This window comes from Lottia gigantea (assembly GCF_000327385.1).
Source record: "Lottia gigantea unplaced genomic scaffold LOTGIsca_16, whole genome shotgun sequence".
NCBI classification, from domain to species: domain Eukaryota; kingdom Metazoa; phylum Mollusca; class Gastropoda; family Lottiidae; genus Lottia; species Lottia gigantea.
Window position 1 is genome coordinate 1,572,730 of NW_008707965.1, and position 21,964 is coordinate 1,594,693.

Below are 21,964 nucleotides of genomic sequence, written 5' to 3' on the forward strand. Positions count from 1 at the left end.
AGAAATAAAATGTGGACAAAAGAGAAATTTAAAAAGTTTTGAATTTCTACAGAGCTATTTGTGATACATTGTCATACATTTATATTATAAGGTCTTTTACAGCATTTTATCCAAGTTTTGGAATTTGTTATTTTAGTTTTTAGAATGAAAGAAGATAATAAGGGGAAAGTCACTCCCTTTTAGACTTGGACTCAGATTGTAGTCCTTTATTTCCAGTTAAGATTTATACACTTTGAGTGAGACAGACTGAAACTATTACAAAACTTTTAGCATGACAAATAAACCCAGGTACATCATTTATTTAAGACTTGACTGACTGATGGTCCTTTTTCAGCTTCTCACATCTCTTTTTAATGTGAAAGATTTGGCGTCTAATTAATTAAAGCACACAAAATTATTCAAAAGGTTTACCTTATATTGGATATTGTCAATAGACAGAGCTAACATTTATTCTGCCATTTTCCTGGAAGGTGTCTATCAGTAAAGTTTTGTCTTGTGTCCAAGGTTTGTCTCAAAGTGTTGTATAGTTAGATTATATGATGTAAATGAAGAATATATTCTTTTTAACTTATTTACCAAAACCATAATTATGCAATTTATCATTATCTATATATCCAGCTTACAATATTATTCAAATAGAAATTTTATAGTATAGAAATATTATCAGGTTGTTTTCTCACTCATTGTCTTCAGCCACTATAACTGTGTAAGAAACCACAATTATTAGGTTTGTTCCTTTTATAGTTACCTGTTGCCCCATGCACAAAATTTTTACAATTGATTGGTGTCAAGTTGAATTTTGACACATGAATTTCCACATTTATTCAAATCTCATCTAAGATTAAAAAAAAAAAAAGTTACAATTTTTTTTATAAAATTTGGAAATGGAACTTAAGTTTATTACTATAAATTTTAGAAGGAAAATATTTCATATTTAGATTTGCAATCTGGTCATTTGGAATTACAAACAATTTCTCAAAAAAACTTTTAATCGCAAGTCTTAAAATCGCCCAATGAACATTAGGGTTTGTGCATGACTGGAAATTACAGGGAATAACTTAAAATTGTACTCATATACAGAGCTATTATGGCTGACAGTGGTTTTGAGAACAGCTTGTTTCAATTTGCAATGAAATACAAGTGGACAGAAAAGAATGTTAAGAACTAACATTAAAATCTCAGGGTAGGAAAAAATAAACCATTCTTTGGCATTTATACTTACTTCTGTGGTTAAGTTTGTTGTTGATTTAGGTTGAGTTTATGCATGGTTTGTTCAACCAAGAGGTTTGGACCACTTGAAAATGAGCAAATCAAATGTAAAAATAGGCAATATGACTTTAATTCTTTCTTCAATTAAATATGTTGTAATTTCTTTCTCTAATTTGCTCAATTTCTTTACCAAGGTAGAAGAAAAGTTATCAGCATGTATTTCTAGAATTTTGAGGTTGACGGATTCAGATTCTAAGGACTGAGTTTAATCAGAGTATTAGCCAGTCAGAGCTCAGATTTAGACATTACTCTAATTTCATTTGGTATATTTTCTGTGTGGATAAAACACAGCCTTTTAAATTATCTTCAAATTTTCTACAAAAAAATCAAATATAGATATACAAATTTACAAATTAATACCATTCTAAAGAAAATATATGCATAATTTGATGCCTTCAAACAGTTTTACTTGTAAATTTGGCAAATTTTTCAAATCATTAACAGTGAGCCATTGAAAACAGTCAATCAACAAGTTCTATAAGTACATGCCTGGTATCTTTTCTAATGAAATATTTCTATGAATGATCCACTCTATGATTATATGTTTTATTGTTTTTATTAGGTTTTGGGTTTGGGTAACAGGTTATATCTATGTTATTTCAAACAAAAAAAGCTAAAAAAGAAAAAAAAATGCTCAGAAGTTTTAGATTCCAATAAAATTTCCAGTTTAGAAAAATATTAAGTTCTTGTTTTTCAGTTGATGTTTCCAATATTTGGAAATTTATGGCCAAAAAATATCGTTTATTTGAAAATTAGTGAAACTTTGATTATTTATTGTCTAATGATTATGATTTATTGAGATCTTGGATTTTCTTCTTCAAAAATTAGACTTAAAAAAAACATTGATAAAAATAATTATATTTGAAATATTATTTGGTTTCAAAATCAATTGGAATTTGTCTAAAATTTGTCTATATAAATAGTAAATTCTGAAAACTTCTGAGCAAAAAAAAAAAGTTGAAAAAGAATGGAGATGATTAAAATGTAAAAAATGTTGTAAAATATAAATTTCTCTTTGATTGAATATAATTTGTGATTTTTGTGTGTATCTAGATTAGACCTTATTTAGTGGCACAAAAATATATAAAAAAAATAGAAACAACAAAAAAACCAAATTTGTAGTTTATCTTTTCATTTCCGCCTGGATCACTGTATGGATTATATCCAGCCCCATCCCAGGAATTTATTGGTGCTTGTGGCTCAGATTTTGAAGAATTAAAGGCCCAGAGAACTCATTCCTTACAATTTTGAGCTGCCAAAAACATTTGATTTTCGATTTTGTACAAAGATACTGAAAATGAATCAATCTCTACTGAACTGAAGGTTTTGCTGGGGCTTAATTCTCACTTGCCCCCACGGACCCTACCCCCACGCCGGGGCTGATTATATCTTCAGTCATAACTGACCTGCGGTTCAGCAATGTTTGCCTTGACCAGATAATGCATTACTTAGCAATATATCTGGCGGTGTATTCTCGACACTATCTTAGAACAAGGATGTCTTGGGTTCTTATATTCTAACATAGAATACAGGACATACTAAGGCTAAGATCGTTTCGAGAATACATGGTCAGAAGTTGAAATTATTCTGCTACAAGCAAAACATAAACAGTAACTAGCTAATAGATACTGGGAGTACTCATGTTTGCCAAAATCAGTGTTATATTCAACAGCTTGAGTTCTCAGGATTTGAACAACTTTTTAGGGTTTCTTGAGTGGGTTCTTGATAGTTGAGTCGATATTATATTGGTTTATCATCATGGGTTATGCGGATGTTTTGCTAGAAAATGGTCATGATGTGGCTGCCTCCCCAGTATATGGCGCAATATCGGTTCTTTGCAACAAGATGTTTGGGTGTTTTGTCACGACGAAGATGTTCTGCAATATTATGGCTGGTTTTAAAATGGAGTCACAATATGGAAGCTTTGTCACATAAGTTACATGGATACTACACCAAAAATATGTATCGTATGGATACTACACCAAAAATATGTATCGTATGGATACTTTACCACAATAGACATCACGATGTGGATGCCTTACCACAATAGACATCGCGATGTGGATGCTTTATCACAATAGACACCACGATGTGGATGCTTTATCACAATAGACACCACGATGTGGATGCCTTACCACAATAAACATCGCGATGTGTGTGCTTTATCCGAATCTGCATCACGATGTGAAACTGGAGGAGTTATTTCGTTATGATCAAGATGTGGATGCGTTACCTCTCTATACATCACGATTTAGAGGGTTAACCACAATAAACATCACCATGTAGATGCTTTACTCGAATTTCCGCCACAGTGTGGATGCTTTACCACAATATGCATCACGATGTGGAACTGGAGGAGTTATTTCATTATGATCAAGATGTGGATGCGTTACCTCTCTATACATCACGATTTAGAGGGTTAACCACAATAAACATCACCATGTAGATGCTTTACCCGAATTTCCGTCACAGTGTGGATGCTTTACCACAATATGCATCACGATGTAGGTGCTTCACCACAATATGAAGCACGGTGTTAATGCTGAACAGCAATGTACATCACGATGTGAATGCTTTACCCGAATCTGCTTCACGATGTAGATGCTATCTCATAATATTGATCACGACGTGGATGCGATGCTTTGCAATATGGATCGCAATTTGAATGTTTTCTATAGAACGGATAACCATTCATTCCTTTCAACAAGATATGGCTGTCTGACTTCAAAATGGATTACGCGAAGACGCGATATGGATGCTTTACAACGATATGGGTTTGGATATTGACCCGTGGTGTATCTGCAAAATAATACGAGATATAAAGGTCACAATGTACGCGTAGATCCCCCTTACAACGATTCAGAACGTTTCAATTAGCTGTCAGGATGTTACCCATTTTCAAATAAACACAGCAGTGGATTTTCAATAACAATTTTAATAAATATTTAGGCTATAAATATTGCGTTTTGTTTAAGCTTCATCTTGCTCCCCTTCTTCTTCATCAAATTCTCCTTCCTCTTCAGTTGTAGCATCCTGGTACTGTTGATATTCAGATACCAGATCATTCATGTTGGATTCAGCTTCAGTAAATTCCATCTCATCCATACCTTCACCAGTATACCAATGGAGGAAAGCCTTTCTTCTAAACATAGCTGTAAACTGTTCAGAGATTCTCTTAAACAGTTCCTGAATGGCTGTCGTATTACCAATAAATGTTCCAGACATCTTCAGACCTCTTGGTGGAATGTCACAAACAGCAGTTTTAACATTGTTTGGAATCCACTCAACAAAGTAGCTGCTGTTCTTATTCTGAACGTTCAACATCTGTTCATCCACCTCCTTCATGGACATACGACCTCTGAACATGGCAGCTACTGTCAGATAACGACCATGACGAGGATCACAGGCAGCCATCATGTTCTTGGCATCAAACATCTGTTGGGTGAGTTCGGGTACAGTGAGGGCTCGGTACTGCTGGGAACCTCGTGAGGTGAGAGGAGCGAATCCTGGCATAAAGAAATGAAGACGTGGGAAAGGTACCATGTTGACCGCTAGCTTTCTGAGATCGGCGTTGAGCTGACCAGGGAATCGGAGACAGGTGGTCACTCCTGACATGGTGGCTGATACCAGATGGTTGAGGTCACCGTAAGTGGGTGTGGTCAATTTGAGAGTACGGAAACAGATATCGTATAGAGCCTCATTATCAATACAGTAAGTCTCGTCTGTATTTTCTACCAGTTGATGAACTGAAAGGGTGGCGTTGTAAGGTTCAACAACTGTATCAGATACCTGGAATTATAAGAACAATGTGTAATTTAAACAATAATGTTTTCATGTTTATATCAAAGATTGTTGGCGCTGTTATCAACACAAAATTTCCTCAATGCTCACTTCATGCATTTGCGCGTATACTTTTTCACGTATACGACAATGACAATAAGGCTCAATTTCCCCTTCCCTGTGATCTCATTAAAGTTTTAATACTATCGAAACAACAAGGTTCTATGCTCAGAAAAGTTATAATAATAACTAACCTTTGGTGAAGGACAGACAGAGAAGGTGTTCATGATTCTATCTGGATATTCTTCTCGGATTTTACTGATGAGGAGAGTTCCCATACCAGAACCAGTTCCACCACCCAGAGAATGGGTCAACTGGAATCCTTGTAGGCAATCACAACTTTCAGCTTCCTTGCGGACCACATCAAGAACTGAATCTACCAATTCTGCACCTTCTGTATAATGACCTTTAGCCCAGTTATTACCGGCACCAGATTGTCCGAAGACAAAGTTATCTGGTCTGAAGATCTGACCAAATGGTCCTGATCTTACAGAATCCATGGTACCAGGTTCCAAGTCAACGAGAACAGCTCTGGGTACATATTTACCACCAGTAGCTTCATTGTAATAAACGTTGATTCTCTCCAACTGAAGATCAGAATCACCGTGGTAAGTTCCAGTTGGGTCAATACCATGTTCATCAGAGATCACTTCCCAGAACTGAAAAAACAAACGTATCAAAATATCAAAATAGAGCGGATCTGAGGACATGAGTGGCAACATTTAGTTACTGACACATGGGCGTCTTTATGGCTTTTTAAAGAATGTGTATTGGTAATTTTGAACAATTAAGTACTGTGTTGAGTTGTTGCAGTTTGAGATGCCACGGTCAGCGCTTTCTATGGTAAGTTTTCGCCTCTGTCATCTGTCGTCACAAGGTAATGTTTAATGTCAAAGCAAATTTCTTACCTTAGCTCCGATCTGGTTACCACATTGACCAGTTTGCATATGAACGATTTCTCTCATGTTGATGGTTGAAGTAGGGTTTAGTGTATAATCAGAAAGTCTGTGACGAGATGGTTTGAGATCGGGAACTGATCGCTGAATGAATTGAGAGAGAAATGACCTAAGTTATATTCTGAGCTGTCGTCAAGGCCCATCACAACACTAACATTGGACATATTGGTAACCAACAATAGGGTTAATCACCTAATCTTGATTAGGTTTAAAGCCTCTGTAATATTACTCACGTTGCCAAAGGGTTAATTGGTAATTGTCACACTACTGTATATGATTATGTAATAAGTTGTGAATAATTTACAGTGTACAGATTGATTTGGGTCAAAGATATTGAAGAGCCGAAGCTGATTGTTCATCATTGTAGTTTAGTTTAGACGAGGGCCGGGGTTGCTCTTTTCGTTAGATCTACACAGTTTGTCATTGCTGTGAGCAATTGACAAGCTAAGAACCGATTAATCGAGGTATTCCATGGAAATCTGCAACTTGGTTTTTGCTGGGATGGATGGTCCGAATTTGGACATCTCGAGGGGCTTATCTGTTTAGAAATTAATCTGTTAGACGCAAGTCACAGCGTCATACTCAGTGGGCAACAAAAAGTTATTTTGCTTTTCAAATTTTCTGCTACAGAATGGAGGACCAAATACCATGCCAATGCTATTATGAGAAGCCTTTTGCCAGGTCACTTGCATGAGCTTACTGTTTTCAGATTTTCTACCTTCGAGGAAGCTGGGTTGAAAGGTATCCTCTCTGCCATTGCTGCAATTAAACCCAGGGTTTTAACTCACTGAGCCATCCATGCTCCCCAATAAAAAAAATACAGACTCAACTATATTTATAACAAAAATAAATTTAATAATAAAACTTATTAGATAATAAAACCATAATAAATACAATCCAACATGAAAAGATATTGACAATATCATTTTATATACAAACTTTAATGGTATTGATGAAAAGGGAAAGTTCAGGCAAAATTTTTTCTAAACTTTTCATAAAAATTGCACAGATATTATCACATTACAATACAGTTGATTTCTTAAAGTTTATAGAGAAGACATCAGAAATTTGACAAACAAGCAATAACAGGTAGATGATAAATAGGCTTATTAATAAAATAGATACCAAATATTGGTCTTGTAAGGATATTGAGAACTACTGTCTCACTTTGTTTGGTGAATATGAAGGTGAGCTTCACACAATACTGATAGTCTTAGAATGACTTTGCTTTGATAAACATAAAGTATAGCAAGTTTTTATTATAAACACACTCCCTTGGATAAATTTCATCCCAAAATACCTCAAATTTATTTTAACCTTATCCAAATGCAGAACCATTGAAAGGAAACTGTTTTTGTTCAGTGACGCTATTTTAGAATTGTGCGAAATTTGGAAGCCATTTATATCAAGTTTTTCTTTAATCTCTGTTTATCACGACATAGCACACGATTTCTCTTTATTTTCATTTCTCTGTAATAAAACAAATAAACAATCAGTTATAAATATGGGTGTAGGTATGAGTATTCAGAAAAAATCAATACCCAACATGAAAATTCTTAAGATAAATGAAAGACAATATCATGCAGCTGTGTACAATGAAGGGCATTTTTATCAGGACACAACAAGTTTGGTCATTTGGCCAATTCTTTGTCAAATCTTAGTTAGGTAATGATTTAGCCTTAAATGTATATCAGGGTATATCAGTCAGACATCTGTGGTTCCTGCAATTCCAATAAAACTAAGTGTTTGATGACGTTCCTAATCGCGAAGGGCCTTGTGTGATAAAGCATATATCGTGATTAATGACGTCACCAAACAACTTAGTTTTAGTGGAATTGCAGGAACCACAGATGTCTGATTGAAAATGTGAATGATGCAAATTGATGCTATCAAAGTCCCCAATACACATAAACAAATTTAGAAAACCTTTTTACAATTCCTTTTAATACATTGGCTAATCAAATTCTAAATCTGTACCCACCTGTCTCTGGTTTCTGGCTGCCTCCTGTTCACTTTCATATAAAGCTTGAGCTAACATTAGATCTTCATCTTCTGTTGAACTGTAATAAATAAAAATTATTATAAAAAATATATAACTTGTCCTATTACCTCCAGTGGTAAAAATGATTGTCTTTAACTTAGTAACATGCAAATTTTGAAGCATATAGGCTAAATCATAGACCAAAAATCTGTCGACATCTTTGCCAAACCTTTTGACAATATTTCCCAGATTATTTGTACACATTTACTTTTAAGAAATGTAGAAATATGATTTTTATACGTTTTTTGTCCTAATTCAGAATGTCAGAATTCACCAAATCAATTCAATTTTTCAAAATTTTTCTTGAGAGAATTCTCTCAGACGCTGCATGAAAGGCATGCAACTATGACACCTCTACAGAGTTGCCGTATTTTGAATTCAGCCTCAGTAGGTGTACCCCCATTGAGGCAATCTGCCCCCTATTATTACCCTCAGTCACTGCCACTGTTCACACCATAATGACAAGATATATCATAAAATAAATAATAACTGTAAGACATAAATACCCTGATTGTGTACTAGAGGTAGTGGGTTTCTGTTGTCTTGTTTCTGACATTGACATCTGTATAGCTCGTGCCAAGGCCTCATCTTCACTCTACAATATATACATTATTACTAGAGTTCATATTAACGTAAAACATCTAACAGTTATTTCAAAATGATTTTCATGTATGAATGTTACTGAAATATGGCTTGCCATATAGCTCCTCTCTGTGTGATGAAATCACCACCCTTGCTAGAGACATGTCCTAATGTGTAAAGCAAAATTGAGACATACCTTCTTTTATGAGACTCTAAAATTAGCTGAGACCAAGTTCTCAACCATAGAATAAAAAGTAGTTAAACCTCTGTTTTCAACTTTGTTCCTACAACATTATTTTTCAACATTCCAAAACTAAAAGTAAATTAATAAATGCTTACCAGCCCAGCCTGGACACTTTGCACTGATGGTTGTTGTCTTGACTGTCGTTCTCTAAAATAAAACAAACAGTTAGTTTAATATAATTTATATAATCCTCTGAATTGAAAGTGTATCAATCAATGTTGTTGTATAATAAGACCGTTCTTCTTACTTCTTTTATTATACAATATATAATCTTCAGATTAGAACTCTAATTTAAGACATATGTCTAGGTCAAAGATTATAAGGATAAACTATTTTCATTTCAGTGGCCATTCCAAAAAAAACTCTTCTATTGCAACAATTTCAATAAACTATGGGATCTATGTTCAGCAACACTCAAGCAGAATTAAAAAATGAACCATTCTAAATTATTTATCATTCAGGTTAAATTTCGTTAATTCACTGGACAGCTGATCCACATCTCAATAAAATTGAGTACCACGTGATATGCAAGGTACTTTTTGACCAAGACTACTGACCTGTTTAACTGAGAACCTATACTGGTTAATGAAGACTGCTGTGGTTTATTCTGACTGGAAGATTTCTTGGTATTACTTGACGATTGGGTAAATCGGGAAAATGCTGCAGCACTGAAATAATACGTTAGATGTAAGTTTACTATCATAATATGTGGAAAAAATCTTTCTTATAATTGACTTAGTATAAAGACAAATCTGTTAATACATCTAACTAATATGCAGTGTTATGAACACTACCCTCTCAAAATAGTTTGGAAGAACATTCAATGAAGGCACTCAGTCTGAAATTATGTCACAGAATTTGATATACCAAAGCTTTCAGAGCTTAGATCAAAAATATCTACAGAAGAGCAGACAAGAGTGATGACTGATGACTAATAGAATTAAAATTAAAATGTAAGCATGAAAAGACAAGAATAATGGCAAGAATGAAAATAACACTATGTTGAAATTAATAAATAAAGATACAATTTCACCCTCATTCTGATTATCTCCTTAAAACTCACCCTGAACTTGTTATAGATCTACCAGAATTCTGAAAACCCTGACAATTATGGTCTAATTCATGACGATGTTTTAAACAAAAATTCTTTCTACATTTCTCACAAATTACTGGAACAAGCTGAAAAAATGAGCAATGAAATGAATTGAAATTTAATTTCATTTACAAATTGGTTGAAAAAGTCCTCTCAGAATTGCTTCCATTGCTAATTCATAAAGATCCCTACCCAGAACTTAAACAAACATAATTTATCTCACTATCATTTAGGCATAATCAAGATTGTAGGCAATCACTTGAAACAATCTCATTTAAACAACTTACCTCTTTGTGTTTACAACCTTTTGCTGAACATTTGTTGGTATACACCTAATAAAATAAAAAAAAAAACAAGTAATGAAAGTGAGTCTTTTCTATTGAGGACAGAGTTAATAAAGATGACACTTTACTTTAATGTAAATGGAACTTCAGTAACGTACACAGCATATAGGAAACAGGGTCTTGAATTATTACTCCCTTGGAATGATTAAATGCACTTTCCACGTCAGACCTTCCAATCTTTCGACACTGACCAGGGATCAGTTAGAGGTTACTAACCTTTGTCAGTGTCAACCTTCCTGAAACTTCCTTAGCCACCACCACTGCTCTCTCAAAAAATTCAGATCATATCTAATGCACCCCAGTGACTTTCACAGCCGGAAGCAAGTTTTTTGGGCAAAAATCTCATGACTTGGTTAAAAATTTGGGCAATTTCAGATATTTTGCTCCCCCTTGGACATAAACCTGACTCCGCCACTGATGCACCCATACCAATAAAATATTTTTGTAAGTCATATTAGCTTGTTGAATTCAAAACAAAGATAAAATTAAAGGATGCAAAACAATAACAAACCTTTCTCCTCTCTTTAGCCGGGTCTGACTGACAATCTGTATCAATGTGTCGACCTACAACTACATCAGCTGACTCTCCTTGCTTCACTGGAATCGGTGAATTACACAGTGGACATACTGGTACCTGATTATCCTGAAAATAGTCAGACGATAATGTCTACCAACTATATGTGTCTTCTATATATGGCATAGCTTCACTTAAATTCGAGTCGAATTTTAACTTTCAAACATGAATAATTATGGATTCACATGGATTTGAAAGCTCAAATTTCGACAATGAGCTGTAAACACTATTACTGATTATGTAAGCTAAAAAAAGTCCTGTTTCTGAAACTAAGGTATGATTAAATGAACAGACAGTGAAGAAATCTAGAAATGAAATGTGTTGAGGAGAAACAGCAATCAGCAACCAAACAGGCTATATATAGCACATGGACACGATTAATGCATGATAATTTAAAAATCTAGTGGCACAATCTTGAATTATGTCAGCAACAAACTCAACCGCCACAGCTCCTAAATTCCAATTCATTCAGCTAGTGAAATACGGACCAAATAGTCTTAACTAGGATTTTCCTTTTATAAATAACAATTTACCTTTTTATAAGATTCAGAACAGCTGTGACTGTTATACATCACATGATCACCACTAAAATACACAAAAAATATCAATTCAATACTGCTTTAAAGAGTTAGTCATAAATATAATTACTACACAGTTTTCATTTCTGTCTTTTTTTAATTACAACGGTGTCCAGTCAACTCGTTGACAGTCAACTCATCGACAAACCTGGATAACCTATCAACACCCTTCAAACGAAAAACATCAGATTTCCTTTCTAAAGATACGGCAGAAAGCTGAAATCAAGCTCTATAAGTTTGGAGATATCTATATATCTGATAATATCATTGCGTTGTGCTCTATTCGGAAAAGATAAATAATGTTATACTTATAAGACTTCTTTTTTTATTTTTTTTTTATTTTTTCATTTCTAAAGTTTTCAAACTATCTGATATAAATAGGTATGAAAATAAGACACACACAAAAAAAAAAAGAAAATATCTAAAGAAAACTTACCAGTATATTTTAAAACAGCAATCACATTTCATAGGTAGAAAATCTGAAAAGAAAACAACATCTTACTAAGACAATGTTCACCCAATTATCTCTTGAAGAGCAAGAGTGTTATCAGTTAATACCGGTAGGTTTTTTTCTCATGGTAAAGAATATTTGAGTTTTGGTTTTCAGGAAAATTGTTACCAAAATAAAGGTGATAAAGGTTTCATTTCTTGGAGCTTGTGGATAAGGTCAGTTTCTAAACAAGTTTTGAACGCATAGCAGAGTCTGAACTAGTGAATAATATTCTTCCATATGCCCTATTTGATACAAAAGATAGTGAAGTTAAATTGACACTTTAAGTGGTTTATGGTTTGGAAATCTACCTAAATACTGAAAATTTGTCATTGTAGCTTTTACTGACATTTTATTGTATTGTTTACATCAGCATCGGGTATCACTATGATTTTGTCATCTGATTTTTGACAATTTTTTTGATTTCATTCCTCCTTTTAAACTAAAATCAAACGAAGTTTCCATACCTAATTGTTTACAGGAGGCTTGAGAACAATGTTTCCCTAAATCTGGCAGCTCCATTTTCTAAAAATTATACTTTTAAATCAACGACGTTGGAAAAATACTTCACAATCTTCACTGACAATATTCGTAAAATGATAAAGCAGGAAATCCTATCAGGTTTATTTATAGATATAACTGCGTCATTTCCTTTTATTTTTGATTATTAGGTCTTTAAGGTTCATTGAAAAATACATAGGTTTCAGTCTGGATATTCGAAAATAGATCAATCCCATCATTCCTATTATTGGGAAATCCCTTCCGTAGCACGTGTTGATTTGCGAAGTAAACAGAAGGAAATTTCTTGATTTTTCTGGAAAATTTAATCAAATCTGCTTCATAATGCCGACTGGTTTGGCATTGAACGAACCTGATGTGATGAAGGCCGTAAATGGCCTGTTTGTGTTGACGGACAAGAAACTAGATCTTGTCGATGTTCCAAAAAAAATAAATTTAGTGGTCACTTTGAAGAAAATTCCCAAAACAGACAAAGCTACAACCATAGAACTAAAATTACCAAGATCTTCCAGTTATGGAAATCAGTCAGTTTGTCTCTTTGTCAAAGATTTGGACAAAGATGACCGAGAATTTGAAAAGACCAAATACCATTATCAAGATCTCTTGAAGTCTGCAGGACTAAAAGAAATTCCTGATATTATCCCAATCAAAGAGTTGTTGTTGGAATATAAAGCATTTGAAGCCAAGCGAAACCTTTCCAATATGTATGATGTCTTTTTGACAGACAGTCGTGTGGCGAAGGTCCTACCTAGAATTCTGGGCAAACATTTTTATGGTCGAAAAAGAATCCCTAAACGAGTGCTCATGGATGCCAAACCATTAAAGAAAGAAATACTTAATGCCATCAAAAGAGTGAATTATGTAATGTCGATGAAGGGCTCCAGTAGTATGGTCACCATTGCACATCGAAAAATGTCAGCCCGAGATGTGTTTGTTAACGTAATGGCTGCTGTCAAGCAGATATCGGAAGAAATACCAGGAGGGCTTCATAATATCCGTAATCTATATATTCGGACACAAGAATCAAGTGCAGTTCCATTATACATTTCCTTAGATTCGCCTAATGATATTGTGGTTCCTGATAGTGTTCAAGAGGAACCAGAGCCGCAGGAACCAGAAGAAATTACGACCCTACCAGACGGACAAAAAGTACAGGTCACTGATGCAGGCGACATTTTGCTGTACTCCAATGATGGCAAATTGTTGTCCGTGGCGGAACAAAACGAACTGTTGTTTGGAAATAATGATATGGAAAAAAGTGAAAGGCGTGCGTCGAAGAGGAAAGCCAGCCATCTAGAAAAGTTAAAAGCAGAATTGATGCCTGTCGTCAAAAAACCTAAAAAAGTCAAACCAAGGAAGTTTGTCAACAAAAATGACAAAGCATCTGTCATCAAAAACAAGGAAGCTTCTGTCACCAAAACCAAGAAAGCTTCTGTCATTAAAAACAAGGAAGCTTCTGTCACCAAAACCAAGAAAGCTTCTGTCACCAAAACCAAGAAAGATTCTGTCACCAAAAACAAGAAAGCTTCTGTCACCAAAAACAAGAAAGCATCTGTTCCATCTGCTCGTAAAGCACCCAGAAAGCTGAAAGCTAAATAAGGACTGATCTTGTAATTATAATGTATATTTTCAAGCGTGTAATATGACTAAAAGTGTATACTATGAACTATTATGTCTAAGACATAAAGAAAGTTATGTTTTCAATATTAATAAGGACCACAAGGGCATCCTGTTTTCAGCCTTGAATTTTGAATAAAACTGTTTTGTTTCATATTTCTGAGTAATTTGTTCAATGTTTATAATGAATCTGTTGTTGAATTGAGGATCCAAGAGACAACTCACTAAAATGCTAGAGGGTATATCTTTAACATAATAAATTTAATAGCTAAGCTATTGGAATAGTGAAGAGAACAGATAAATGCAATACCAGAATTCTGTAGGTTGACCTGGTCATGACTAATAATGAACAAGGGACTTCAGGACATCCAAACATATCAGAAATTCCCCTATTTGGTGCTAGGGCTGTCTGGGCTGGTATTTAGTGGTGAAAAAATTGCTGATGTGAAATGTGAAGAACTCAGAGCAGTTGTATTTCTTTTCTGTGTCCACCTTTCCACAGAGTAAACAGTGACCTTTTAAAATTAAAAATTGACAAAAAAACCAAAGTTTTTCATATTTTAATATATTTATACTAAATAAACAAATACATCTAGATCATACTAAAGTCAAGCACAGATATTTCTACACATTGCAGTCTGATTCAAAATATAAACACAAACCGTCCACAAGTAGAAGTAGTCGCGAGCTAAGCAGACTACTCCTTTCAAAACACCTGATGGTACTTCTCTTCTCCACTACTATACTACCTTTACTCCCGATTTTGCCATTCTTTAGGCGAGATTGTTGATTGACGGAATTGTCTATCATGTACAGAATTTTGTCACAGCTTAATATATTTTAGGTAGTAATGGACAAATACTTCTAGCTTGTTTATTTCAATTTATTATATCCAAAAAAAGGTGGATTACTCATATTGTTAAGATTTGGACCTTGAAATGAACAAATTTCTTTTCTTGACCTTATATACATTTTGAAATTCAAAATACACTGAAACATCTCAATAATGTCTGAATGCAGAGATAATGTCATGATTCAGCTCCTTATATTTCATAGAACACACCTTTCTTGTAAACATTGTTAGATCGAGACTGTGTCAAATAGCAAAGAGAATATATAAAATAAAAGATTTGAAGCTAAAAAAATTTGACTTTTTTGCCCGTTTACTGAATAATATGACATCAAATGCACCAGAATGTTAAGAAAAATAACGAAGACGCTAGCTAGAGAACATCTTGGCATACATTTGTTTTTCTTTGGTTGCATAATTCTTTTTCTGTGTTTGAACTCTGTTAATTTCTTTCTTTATACCTGTAATGGAAAAGAATTTTAAGATTTAGACAGTTTTATTTTGCATCACTCAGTCTAAAAGTGAGGAACTCCAGAACTGCACATGTATTTTGGCCTACTTGAGTTCTATTAGAAGACAACCAGATGTGAGTCAAAAAACGATGGGGTCAGATGGTATTGGTGATTTACCATAATTTTATAAATATAATTTCGAGAAAGTTTAAAGGGTGACACAAGTTCTCGAAGATGTTGGCCTTGATTTTTATCAATTTATACCCAAGTGAATAATGAGGAAATATGACTTGCTAAAGGCCATCATTTGCTAGACATAACAAGGCAAGATTAATATAAATTTAAAGATGGGTTTCCTTATTTTTTAGTTTCAAATTAAGCAAATTATTTGATTAATTGATGTTTCTAATGAAATATTATGTATTCTTAATCATATCATTATGTTCTTATTGCTTAAGAGTTTAACCAATCATAAATGTCCTGTAAGTACAGTCTGGATAAACAAAAAGACTTTTTGACATTTCTTGATCTGTCATTCATTGGAATTCTGCTGGTAATTCTCTTCTAATTTAGCTAATTATAAATCATTTATGGACATGTGAGACAAACTGGTATTTTTCCAAGTCATTAGAACACTTCTACTTTCTAATCATATAAGTATTAGCATTTTCATTTTAATAAATTAAAATAAGGGAACCCATCTTTAAATTCAATAAAGCTCTTGATAATATCAACAAATGTTTACAAACCTGCATCATCAGGCTGTGATTTCAATGCTGCATTCAGATGAACCTAAAACAAAATAAATGATGTGAACAAATTATTCATGTTCTGTAAGTCAGATTTATCATGGTGGTGGTTTTTGAAATAGTAGATGAGGAGAAACGGAAGTAGAAATGTCTCTTTATTTCAATTAACGCTTCACTACACTAGGAAATAATGAATAAGAATCTCGCCTTTACAATGGATTCATCAATAATCAAACCGAGTACTAACGATCCGAAATGCAATACGAAACCCAAAATCCAAACAACATATTGAATTTTACCAGGAAGCCTGTAAGAAATAATCACTATAGAATACTGAGAATCCAAAATACAGACTTACCAATGCTTCATCCCAATTTCCTAAACCAAAAGTAGCTTGTCCTTTTCTAAACAAAGCTTTAGCATTGCTACTGTCAATTTCTAGGGCCTAAAATAACAACAAAAGTATTATTTAAACTTATTTAAACACCTGATGTCATTCTGTGACTAGATTAGTAAACTTAGCATATGATTATGGGAGTGCACATAGCTAATAATGTTTAATTTGGTATATTTATTGCACAAGGTATAATGTTGTTATCTTATCAAACCCACCAGAAGGCTTGGCAGACAGTGGCTTAGCTTACGGCCAGCGAACAACATACAGTGAATACCTGTAATTTAAATAATTAGTCTGATCAGTGCCAATAAGGCACCTGTGTTTCTTTAATCTGATGTCATACAATATACTTTCCAATAAAAACTTATCAACAATTTTAACCAACTATGACGATTTATCATACATAAGACTGCGTCCAGGAACTGGCTCTGTGAGAGAACAGAGATACATGTCATTCACCTCAAACCAAAGTTTCTATCCTAAAAGAACTAGAATCTTCCCATGTGTATAAAAGAATATAAAATAAATCTCCAGTCAAACAAACCTCATTACAGTTTTCAATAGCTTCATCGTATTTCTCTAGTTTTAAACAACATAATGACCTAGAATAGAACATAATATCAATTAAAACTTAATGAATGGTCTTTGTGACAAAAGTTTTAATAATAAATTTCACAAAAAATATCTTCTTAACAAAATTTATTTCGCAGGACTGACAGAAATTGACTTCCTCTCTACTTCTTCAAAACTATAGATTTTTACAGTGGCATTTATATGAATCAATGGGTGGAGGGGCTGAGTGAGGGCCCAATTAATTGTTAAAGGAGGCATTTAATAATTAATACGAAATTTGAAGATAGTTTGCCAAGCAATACACCCACTGGCAGCTTTGATTTTGAATAAAAATATTTAGCAGTACAGTAACAATCACCAGTATGAAATATTCGACCTTCAGTCATACATTTCTTTTGAACTCTTTGGTCGATACTGAATAATATTGAGTATGAGTTATTGCCCTTGTTCTTGAAAACGTGTTCAATTTTTAACTCGTGAAACCTCTTTTTCAATTGGGTTTATCCTTGGATGATAACAAACACTCATGCCAAGTTTAGTCAAAATACATCAAGAATTGTGCTTTCTAGAACTTTTACAAGCTAAAAATGGCACACGTTTTCAAGAACAAGGGCAAAAACTCATACTTAATACTTTTCGATCCTTCTGATTTTCAATTCGGTTCATCCTTGGGTGATACGAACACTCATACCAAGTTTTGTCTAAATCAGTCAAGAATTTTGTCTTGTAGAGTGTTTACGAGCAATTGTGGACTGACGGACGGATATGAGTGACGGCAATATATGCCCCCCCCACCCCCATTTCATGTGGTCGTATAAAAATGAGGGGCTATAGCCAGGCCATCAATAGGACTGTTAACTCATACTTGATAATAATATAGAAATATATTATAACATCATTTTAAGTAATTTTATAGAAATGGAACTCACATATTTAATAATAAAGATAAAACATGGCTTCTTCCTATCTCATTTTCTTCTTCTTCACCTAAACTCATTTCATCTGTCATTGTTGATAAAAATCTGGAAAGATCAGAAAGAAATTCATTTCTGTACAGCCATGTCTGTTTTCACAGAGATAATGAGATGTAGGAGACTCAAGCTAGCAAGAAAGTGGATCAATGTATTCATTCCATTATAAGTTTTGGGATTTGACCGAACGTGTTTGATGTCTAACTAGCTTGTCGATTTTTTAAGAAACTTGACCTACCTTAGAGATTTATCATATTTTTTCTTAGCTCTGGTATAATCTTGTTTTTTAATCAATGTTGTTCCTATAGCTTTAATTTCTTCAGATATTTTTATTATCTTCTCTTTATCATCTTTCTGGATTATAATCAAACAATAGAAATAGCAAAATTGCACCTGACTTCTTGTGGGTTATTGTCTCTTAAACACAATAGAAAATATTTGTACTGTGTTTCACTGTGCCCATTGCATTTCAAATTAGGTATTGGGTTATAAATATTCATATCAAAGCCATGCATTATAATCCACGCCTCTTTATCACGAGCAGCTTCATATGAAGTTATAATGACTTAGTGAACCACTGTACTTTCAATTTTTTCATTAAGAGTCTAGACTTTTTTTTTACATTGAGCAGTCAATGCAATGTAGAAGATTCACCAAATTGGCAGAATAACTGGGAGCTATCTATCTATCAGTTTAGCAGCTTAACTACTTTTTAAAAAGTCCACATAGTTACTAATCTCTATTTAAATGTAGGACTAAATAAGACTGTCTCCCATCCAACTTTTATTAGCAATCTATACTTCTTACAAAGACAAAGCAAGAAACCTACGTTTTTAAAATCTACACCCTCGGCATCCTGTGGCCAATCAGGATACACATCACCTGTCCCATCATCCATCTCTACGCCGTCTGGTTGCCCTGGTAATATTTCACCACAATCTAAGATCTTACATTCCTGCAAAAAGAAACAAAAATAAAACATAAATCTTCCTACAAAAAGTTCTACCAAAATCTTGATTGCTAAATGATTTTCGAACTTGTGGGTTGAAATTTAGTTTGGTGATAATTTTAGACTCAAATCGGTTAGTAACCTATGACATGTTTTATAGTATACTTAATGCTAGCTGCAAATACCAAAGAGATCAATCATTGGCTTTACCAGCTGATAAAACTTATAATCAGCTATTCATAAGGCTTTCTCAATTAAAATCCCCTACCAATCAAAAATTATCTGAAAGTTTATTGTCACTTGCAGGCCATTATAAACATTCTATCATGTCTTGCCTGGATTTAGTCCCCACTCTCTTAAATTTCTCATCATGCATGAAATGAGCCTCCTTCACAATTTTGTGGCCTCTACTTGCACCCCCTCCCAACCTGTACATGTTATAATTTCAGTCCGTTATAAATATTTTATCATGTAAACCCCACATTTCTTGTCATTAAGTTCTTGATAGGCTGGTGAAACAAGCCCCTCTTACAATACTGTGGCCCCTATTAATCCCCATAAACACCCCCCACCCACACCTAATGAATCACTAAGAAATTGTTTTAAAATGAAAATACTCTAACCTGTAATGGTTTATCTTCTTGAGTCTCCTGAGCCTCCAGTTGTCTAACAATTCCAATACCTTTTAAAACTTTACCAAACACAACATGTTTATCATCTAGATGAGGAGTAGTCACAGTGGTTATAAAAAACTGAGATCCATTAGTATTCGGTCCAGCATTGGCCATACTTAATAGGCCTGGTCTTTCATGCTGAAATTAATAGAATGGATATCCTTTCACAAGTGTTTTAAAGGGAATGCAAAGAGGATTTCTAAAAATTTTAACACTAAGGACCTTAAGTGATAAAGCATACTTAGTGATGTAATCAAACTTAGTGGAATAGCAGGACAGACATCTGATAGAATATTGATGCAAATTGATGCTATTAGTGTCCCCGATAAACATTTTTTTTATTATAGAAAACAGCTTTACAATCTATTAAGTAAAATAAATATAATCAGTTATTGAAAGATGGGTAAAATCTGGTTTTTCACCTGTATAGCTTAATAGACAAGAAATGAATTCATATACAAATTGTGTCTCAAACACGTTTCAGAAATATGACCTTATATTATAGATATCATCCTGTTCTAATTATCACCTATCTGCATATGCAAACTTGTTGGTACAGCAGTATCTGTGACATTATTGAGTGAGTTTCCAGCTTACAGAGCCACTAAGCCTAATTCCTTCGGCTAACGGCTCTTATTTTTCAAAATTTTGTGTTTTTATAACACTAATCCTGAATCATGAAGATGTATATGCATGGTGCAATCAGTATTCGAAATCTTACTTTATATTTGAAATTTTCATCTTCAAACTTTTCACCATAAATACTCTCCCCTCCTGTTCCATCACCAGCTGTAAAATCTCCTCCTTGGATCATAAAATCTTTTATAACTAGAGAAAAAAACCATAGGAAATTAATATTTGTAGGATATAATATGTATCTTGTGATTCCTGAATCTAATTTAAAATCCATACAATTTGTTTATTACTTCCTGGCCTGGGCTAGTTCTTGTTTGGAGGATACCATCTTCATCTCCCTCTTTCATTAACCTATCAATGATTTCAACCACACTCTCGCGTTAATTGTTTAGCAGGGTGAACATTCTCTGTATCAGTAATAAGTTATTAATCTGCTAACTAATGGACAAGACCACTTTCGTTGTTTGAAGTATTTATATCTAGTGTTGATGTGTCACTTACTTCGATGGAAGCCACATCCTTTGTAATGTAGAGGTTTCCCTGATTGTCCAACACCTTTTTCTCCAGTACACAGAGCTCGGAAATTCTCGGCTGTCTTTGGAACAATGTCTTTAAATAACTCGAATAATATTCTTCCAACTGCAATCAAAGTAATTCATACACAACTTCTGGATTAATGATAAATTTCCAACCCATGTTTTTTGGCAATGTGATCAATGGTAATCAATAACCATAAAAATATAAAGACATTTTTATTTCTTGAGTAAAGTAAATCTGTTCACTAATTTCCTAATCATTTTAAACTATGTTAACTTTACACTGGAAACCATTTTGGTTTGGCAGCGCTAGATGCCAAATTGACTATAATACTATAGTTTGAATCCTCTTCATGGTAAGACAAATTCTGATGCCTGCACCAGTTCTTTCGAGAGTTGGCCCAGTGTCGGCTTTCACCCACAAATACCTAACATTATCAGGGTACACAAAAATAACTTACATTATAAACCTAGAGTTGAAAAATGTATCGTAAGAAATTTTACATAATCTTACCCTTTTCTCCACCGATATCAACATCGAAGAAAACTTTTGGGTTTTCAGAAGCCATTTTCTCTCGTATCTACAAATGTCGCAGCGTCTTGGTGCTCAAAAACTTAAATATACGGTACCTAACAATGAAACGCCGGCCCACGCTTGTTTGTTGATGTCGGTAATAAGCAGCCAGTTCGTGTTACGTTATGTAGTCATCTTGTCTTATTTAAGACATAATGAAGCCAATTTGCACAATGGACCAGTGCAAGTTCTAGCGTGTTATGAACGTGAAACAAATGAGAGATGGTACAGAATATGATAAAACACAGAATATGAATTAGACATTTATATTATCATTTTTAAGGATCTAGTCGTCTTTCTTTATAAATTTGTCCAGAGATTATTCCATTAGCAATCAACCAAACAACAAGTCAAGCTTAGTTTAAGTAGAAGCGCTTACTTTACAGTGGAATACAGTATGAACAGTATGAAGGGCATTAAAGTGGGTGTATGCGCATAGATAGGTCTACCAGTCGG

General features: G+C 33.9%; 4 protein-coding genes across 4 annotated transcripts; 1 reads left to right on the plus strand and 3 right to left on the minus strand.

The window, feature by feature from the left end:
• Positions 1-4,184: 4,184 nt before the first annotated feature.
• On the minus strand, positions 4,185-6,205 carry LOTGIDRAFT_213227 (hypothetical protein). Its single transcript, XM_009050962.1, has 3 exons — positions 6,018-6,205; positions 5,304-5,768; positions 4,185-5,058 (listed from the first exon to the last, which is right to left on the minus strand). Exons 1-3 carry the CDS (start codon positions 6,072-6,074, stop codon positions 4,240-4,242), a joined length of 1,341 nt encoding a protein of 446 aa, XP_009049210.1. The 5' UTR covers positions 6,075-6,205; the 3' UTR covers positions 4,185-4,239.
• Positions 6,206-8,019: 1,814 nt separating this feature from the next.
• On the minus strand, positions 8,020-12,533 carry LOTGIDRAFT_113088 (hypothetical protein; the record flags this gene model as incomplete). The annotated part of the gene is made up of 10 exons (XM_009050963.1): positions 8,020-8,117; positions 8,626-8,701; positions 9,028-9,069; positions 9,483-9,628; positions 10,033-10,111; positions 10,313-10,357; positions 10,881-11,012; positions 11,477-11,528; positions 11,958-12,000; positions 12,479-12,533. 10 exons carry the CDS (start codon positions 12,531-12,533, stop codon positions 8,020-8,022), a joined length of 768 nt encoding a protein of 255 aa, XP_009049211.1.
• Positions 12,534-12,890: 357 nt separating this feature from the next.
• Positions 12,891-13,580, plus strand: LOTGIDRAFT_113219 (hypothetical protein; the record flags this gene model as incomplete). The annotated part of the gene is made up of 1 exon (XM_009050964.1): positions 12,891-13,580. A coding segment is annotated over one exon (690 nt), but the record flags the coding sequence as incomplete, so codon positions are not given.
• A 1,786-nt stretch (positions 13,581-15,366) lies between these two features.
• On the minus strand, positions 15,367-21,503 carry LOTGIDRAFT_112989 (hypothetical protein; the record flags this gene model as incomplete). The annotated part of the gene is made up of 11 exons (XM_009050965.1): positions 15,367-15,458; positions 16,199-16,241; positions 16,557-16,643; positions 17,140-17,197; positions 18,098-18,190; positions 18,378-18,480; positions 18,965-19,094; positions 19,712-19,900; positions 20,484-20,590; positions 20,900-21,037; positions 21,449-21,503. The coding sequence occupies 11 exons, from the start codon at positions 21,501-21,503 to the stop codon at positions 15,367-15,369; spliced, it is 1,095 nt and encodes a 364-aa protein (XP_009049213.1).
• Between the last annotated feature and the right edge of the window lie 461 nt (positions 21,504-21,964).

What these genes read in the sequence shown, in the direction of transcription:
- LOTGIDRAFT_213227 (XM_009050962.1), bottom strand. Translation starts at nt 6,074, where the DNA reads ATGAGAGAAATCGTTCATATGCAAACTGGTCAATGTGGTAACCAGATC. An exon ending in GTAACCAGATCGGAGCTAAG is followed by an intron (nt 5,769 to 6,017) that starts GTAAGAAATTTG and finishes TTGTTTTTTCAG; the next exon opens with TTCTGGGAAGTGATCTCTGA. An exon ending in CTGTCTGTCCTTCACCAAAG is followed by an intron (nt 5,059 to 5,303) that starts GTTAGTTATTAT and finishes TTATAATTCCAG; the next exon opens with GTATCTGATACAGTTGTTGA.